The 5,968-nt window shown below is 48.6% G+C and overlaps 1 protein-coding gene across 1 annotated transcript; it reads right to left on the bottom strand.

Moving 5' to 3' along the window:
- Nucleotides 1–5: 5 nt before the first annotated feature.
- LOC101573818 (histone H2A.Z) lies at nt 6–847 on the bottom strand (the record flags this gene model as incomplete). The annotated part of the gene is made up of 4 exons (XM_023703864.1): nt 736–847; nt 476–553; nt 259–372; nt 6–122 (listed from the first exon to the last, which is right to left on the bottom strand). Coding segments are annotated over exons 1-4 (312 nt in total), but the record flags the coding sequence as incomplete, so codon positions are not given.
- Nucleotides 848–5,968: the final 5,121 nt, after the last annotated feature.

Genomic DNA, 5,968 nt, shown 5'->3' on the forward strand with positions numbered 1-5,968 from the left:
GCAATTGTAGCTTTGATGAGCGAGTCCAATTCTTCATCCCCACGAATGGCAAGTTGCAAGTGTCGAGGGGTAATGCGCTTTACTTTCAGGTCTTTGGATGCATTTCCTGCCAGTTCAAGCACCTAAAATGCAGAGCCTAATCAGCCTTCCCGCTTCCCCGCCGCTCGGGGCAGCCGACAGAACGCAGGCCGAGGCGCCGCCTCCGGACGCTGGCTCCCCCTGGCGTCCCGCACCGCCCGGCCCAGCCCGGACCCGCACCTCCGCCGTGAGGTACTCCAGGATGGCCGCGCTATATACGGCGGCCGTGGCGCCCACGCGCCCGTGGCTGGTTGTCCTGGACTTCAGGTGTCGATGGATGCGGCCCACGGGGAACTGCATTCGGGGGACAAGATTGACAGAGTCGGAGGTGGGGACCGCGCCGGCGTGACCCCCGCCCCCGCGATGAACCCGGGCCGCGAGCTGCGACGCCACTGACCTGCAGGCCGGCCCTCTGCGAGCGGGAAACCGCCTTTGTCTTGGCCTTTCCGGAGTCCTTCCCGGCCTTCCCGCCAGCCTGCGCCGAGCGCGGAGATAGGGTTACTGGCGCCCCTCCCCCGCGCGCGCCCCCGTCGCCGCGCGCCCCCGTCAACCGCCGCCGCCGCCGCGAGGCCAAGGCCCAGGGCCGCCGTCGGCGCCCTCGCCCTACCCAGCCGCCGCCGCGGTAGGCCTAGCCCGCGACGCTGCTGCCGAGCCTACCATTTCCAATTCCGCTGAGGCGCAAGCACGCAGGCAGTGAATAGGCCAGTTGGACACGCAGCGAGGCCCACCTCTACTCCTCCGCCGCACCGCGATTCAAACTGCGCCGTCTCCCGCCTTCCCCGCTGCCTTTATACTGCAGAATGTTCCCTCATCCGGGAACTCGGGCTGTTCATCCCACCAATGGTCGCCGCCCGCCCTCGGAACGCGTCTGCGAGGTCTCAGCCTATAAGCAGGCGAAAGACGGGGAGGAGGGGCGGGCACTCCGGAACTCAAGTCTTGATTGGCGGTCGGAGAGCGAGTGGGGGAGAACGGACGGATGGGAAAGCAGAGCCGAGGCCTCGGCTGCTGGCGGGCAGGCTCGGGAGGGCGGCGCGGTCACGTGTCGCCAGGCGGCGCACGCACCTGCGACCCCGCCGTCCCAATTCCCTGCTGGCGTGGCTTCTCCTCGCCCAGTGGAGCTGACAGGTGTCGGCGTTGTCTGCAGCCTGGTCGCCCGACTGTGTGGTAGACCGCGATGCGCGTCGTGGGTCGCATGCGGGTGTGCTGCGTACGATTCCCGGTCCTCGGCTGACGCCCGTGCACACAGGGGAACGCACGGCCTGAGGTGGTGCTGACAGACTGGAGGCTGCGGTAGGGTGTCAGGGAGAGGCTTTGTCAGGTCCCTGGACCTCCGCTTCCTGGTGTGAGCCGCCGAAGAGGCTCCCCAGCGCGTTTCTTCTCCAGTGAAGGATGAGGAGGTGCGGCCCCGGGTGGAGGTGAGCGGGACTCCTGACCTCCCCCCGCGCCGTACCGTCATCCCTCCTGCACCCCGCTGTGGAGGCAAAACAGGCGGGCGCCCCAGCGGGCTTCTCTGCCTCCTGCGTCTGCTCGGGCACCGGCCCTCGCGCCCCTTTCCCGGGAGAAATGTGACACGCACCACCTGTTTGCTTAGGGATGTTGAAAGACGAAGAAGATAGGTAGTGTATATGCAGTAAGCCACGGTAAATGTTGTGTGTTACGTGGGGTGCCTGGGAAGGATGAAACAAAGTATCTTATCCCTAAACTTCTTTTTCTGATTAGTGTATTTGCTTCCTTTAGAAATAGTGAGCTTGAAACCTGCCCTAAGTATACAAAACCAATTCACCCAACGTTGGAACTAAAATCCAGAATTGGTTCATTACCCTCATTAGTTTTCCTTCTTTTTCAGAGAACAGGTCAATACCAGTTTCTCTTCACAGCAGTTGTGTCATGATTCCATTTACTTCTTTTCCTGCCCTGGCAAGGGCACTGTTGCATGTGTGCTAATACTCTTGGCTTATGTGCCCTGTACTTGTGTTTGTGGTAATATATTTATGTGTGTTTATTAAATATGCCTAGCCAGAAGTATTTTTTCTGTTTAATGATATCTCAAGTAACTACTTAATAAAAAGTAACATTGTCATAAAAGATAACATTGTATCTTGTCATAAAATAACATTGAGGCTGACCAAATAGCTCAGTGGATTAAAGTGCCTGCAAAGTAGGGGCTGGGGGTTTGATCCCTGGGTATGCTGTGCTGGCCCCGCCCCAGGGTCACGCTGAGATGGCAATTGAGTCTTGGCATGGTGTCGCACTTGTAATCCCAGCTCTTGGGAGGCTGTAAACAGGTGAATCAGTGAGTCCCATCTAGTAGTGAGGCCCTGAACACCCTGTAGACCCTTCCCTAAAAATACAAAAATAATAATAACATTGGTATGAAGTAGATGACCCTCTATGAACTGCATTCCTAATAGCCTTTTTTTAAAAGAAAATTATTATGACTAGTTACTATCTTTTCTCAAACACTAATGTATGTTTACTATTGTTCTAAATCTATGTAGAGAATTCTCAAAAGCTGTATTTCACAGTAGCATCTTGATTCTTGGGTCAGGAGTGTACCTCAGTGGTACATGAAACTCGGGAATCAAAGAGATTGATCTTGATTTTTACCTGGGACATTTATGGCAAAATGTGCCTTATCAGTCATCAGTTACTAAGTACCAAAGTGGTTGTCTTAGTTAACTTTTCTGTTTACTGAGACTAAACACTGAGCACCTAAAGTTAAAGAAGGATAGGCTAATTGTAGCTCACATTTCTTAAAGGTTTTACTCTATGCTTGGCAGGATCCAAGGCAGTGTGACAATAAAGAAGGGCATCGCAGAGCAGAAACAGTGGTGGGGCTGCCAGAGGGGAGCAAGCAGCAGCAGCAGAAAGCCTGCCTCTCCCTTGGATCCCATCCAGGCTGCCAGCCTTTTGGGTGGTACTATCCAGAGCTGTGCTAATCCTTATCAGTGGGCTACTTTAGTAACACACATCATTAATCTCAGTATCACACACCCCAGAGCCTACCAGCTCTAAAAAGCCTTGCTTTTCAGAGTGTGTAAGGCTTTTTTTTTTTTTCCCCCCCCTTTGGTGCAGGGTGGGGTGGGGGTATCTAGATACAAGCCATAATAATGGTATAATAGCAAATGTTGCCTAGAGTAAAAGAATTGGGCTTGAGTCTGTGCTGCCCCTCATAAGATCTGTGGCCCAAAGCACATTGACTCTGAGCCATCATTAGTGCTGCTTCTGTTAAACGGATCCATAGCAGCAGATAAAGCAACATAGAATTGTGAAAGGGTTTCATAAAGTGAAAAGAATACAGAGTGATGTATCCATGGTACAATGTGCAGTAGCCATGCTGTCCCCAATTTTTTCACATAAATATGATTATATTAAGAGAAGCCTTTTAATTGCAAGCCTATACATTTAAACCAAGGTCATAGTCTTAAATTCCATTTGTATCTCCCATGCCCAGAGATTACACATACTTAATTTTAAAACTGAGGGTATAAGTTACAAAAATCAGCAAAATCTACTCAACACAGACCCACTGTCATTTCAGGAAAAATAATCCAAAGATCATAGGACCCAAGATCCTTTTTCGTATATTACTACCTTTCCAAGTCTGAGCCCTCAGAATTTTTGGAAATATATTGTTTTGAAATTAAAAAAAAAAAATCAAGGATCCTTTTGCCCTTTCCATTTATCTATTATTGAAAGACATTAATATTGACTTTTAGGATTTCTAGAATAAGGGAAGGAAGTTGTGTTGGTTGTTATCTGAAATGCTCCCTGGAGGGTCATTCTGTTGAAAGTTTGATGGATAGCATTTCTGGAAGTAAGTAGGCCATAAGAACTGTTAACTCTATTTATGATGTCTTGATTACTTTTCTCATTGCTGAGAAAAAATACCCAACACCCTAAGTGAAAGGGTGAAAGATTTAGTTAGCTCACAGTTTGTAGAGATTTCAGTCCACCGTGAGCCTGCTCTAAGGCAGGTTGCCACATGCTAGATAGGTACCATGGAGGAGAAGCAGTTCATAGTGGGCAAAAGGTAGCACAGAATGGCCACAGTTCTTTCCACCCCTTATATATTATCCAGGCTATTTAAGGTGGATAGCACGCTCATCTTTGATCCTAGTCCACTTTAAACTAGCATTTCAACATAAATCAATGCCAGTGTGTCACAACTCTAGTTTCAATCACCTCTGCAAAAATCTCCATCTATGATTGCCTGAGACAACCTACCTAGCTAGACACAAGCCAGAACATATGGGTTAACCATTGGTAGGGTCATAATTTGGTGACCACATTGGGAGGTGATGGAGACCAGAGGTGGGTCTCGTTGAAAGGAGATCATAAGGATGTAACTTCTGAGATGTTATCTAGCCCTTGGCCTCTTTATTTCTGTCTCCCTCTCTCTCTTCTTCCTTGCCACCATTAGCTAAGCAGAATTGCTCCTCCACATCCTTACAACATGGTGCTCTGCCTCAGCTTGGGCACACAGCAGTGGAACCAGTCCATCAAGGACTAGAACCTCTGAAACCATGAGCCAAAATAGGTCTTTCCTCCTTTATGTTCTTTTTCTTGGTATTTAGTCACATTGATTAGTACTAAAGTCTATTTCTCTTCTCTACCCCTCCTTCTTCCCTCTTCTCTCCTTCCATCCCTCCCTCTGACCCTCTCATTGCATTTTTTTTCTAGGAGAGCTTTATTTTTTGTTTTTGGTTCTGAGGACCAAACTCGTGGCTTACAGTTTGTTAGGCAAGTGTTCTACTGCTGAGCCAAATCTCCAGCCCCTGCATTTGCTTTCTTCTGGTGCCATGAACAGTTACCCTTCTACCATGGAACCATCTTGCCCTGAAGCCAGCTAATTATGAACTGAAACCTCCACAAACTGAGCTATATAAATCTTTCCACCTTTAATTTTAGGTGTTAGGTATTTTATCTCAGCAATAAGAAAAGTAACTAAAACATATTCCTAAATGCATGTTCTTGGTCTCTTTCTTAGAACTTCCAAATTTTAGCAATATATATGATATCCACTGTGTGCTGCTGTAGCAAGACCCGAGGCCAGGTAATTTGTGAAGAACATTCACAGAGGCCCAAGGACCAAACTCAAGGTGTGGCATGCCCTGCTTTCTGAGAGGAGCCTGGATACTGTGAAATGAGGTCAAGCAGATAGAAAGAAAGAAGGAGCAACTGCCTCCATCATGACCTTCACTAGAAGAACCAATGCCAGTCGTGAGGGCAGGAGCACACACCACCTTCCCACAACTGTACCTCCCACTGTTGCATCCAGTTTCCACCTTTGGCTTCTAGGGGCTGAAACCATTTAATTACAGCCCAGTCATCAGAATGAAAGTGCACTTGGCCATTATTATGGTTTGTGTCTGGATGTCCACCTAAAGTTTCATTCATCAAGGAGGGTGGGCATTTCAAAGGCAGCTGAATCTAGACTTTGTGATTAGTTTGTTGTCTAATGCTGGGGTTGGCATGTGAGTGTTCCACCTTCCCTAGGGTGGGTATTCTGCATACATTATAAGGAAAGAAAACAGACTTTTGCTGGTATCCAGAGACTTTAAGACAGAGATTAAGGGCTGGGAACTAATTAAAATGGTAGAAGAAATTTCAAGGCAGTCAAATGTTGAGATAGTGGCATGGCTACTGTTGGGAGCTTTTAGCCAATTTTATATTGATAATCCAGAACAAAAAGCCCAGAAGATGATAAAAATGTTGTGAATTTGGCCTGAAAGGAAGCTCTAGTAAAGCTGTGGAATGCAAGATGGAGCAGAGGAGATTTTTTTGTTGTTGTTGTTTTTTGGTGGAACTGGGGATTGAACTCAGGCCCTTGTGCTTGCCAAGGAAGCACTTATTCTACTGAGCTATCTCCCCAGCCCACAGAGGAGAT

This window comes from Octodon degus, unplaced genomic scaffold (assembly GCF_000260255.1).
Source record: "Octodon degus isolate 3935 unplaced genomic scaffold, OctDeg1.0 scaffold00183, whole genome shotgun sequence".
NCBI classification, from domain to species: Eukaryota; Metazoa; Chordata; class Mammalia; order Rodentia; family Octodontidae; genus Octodon; species Octodon degus.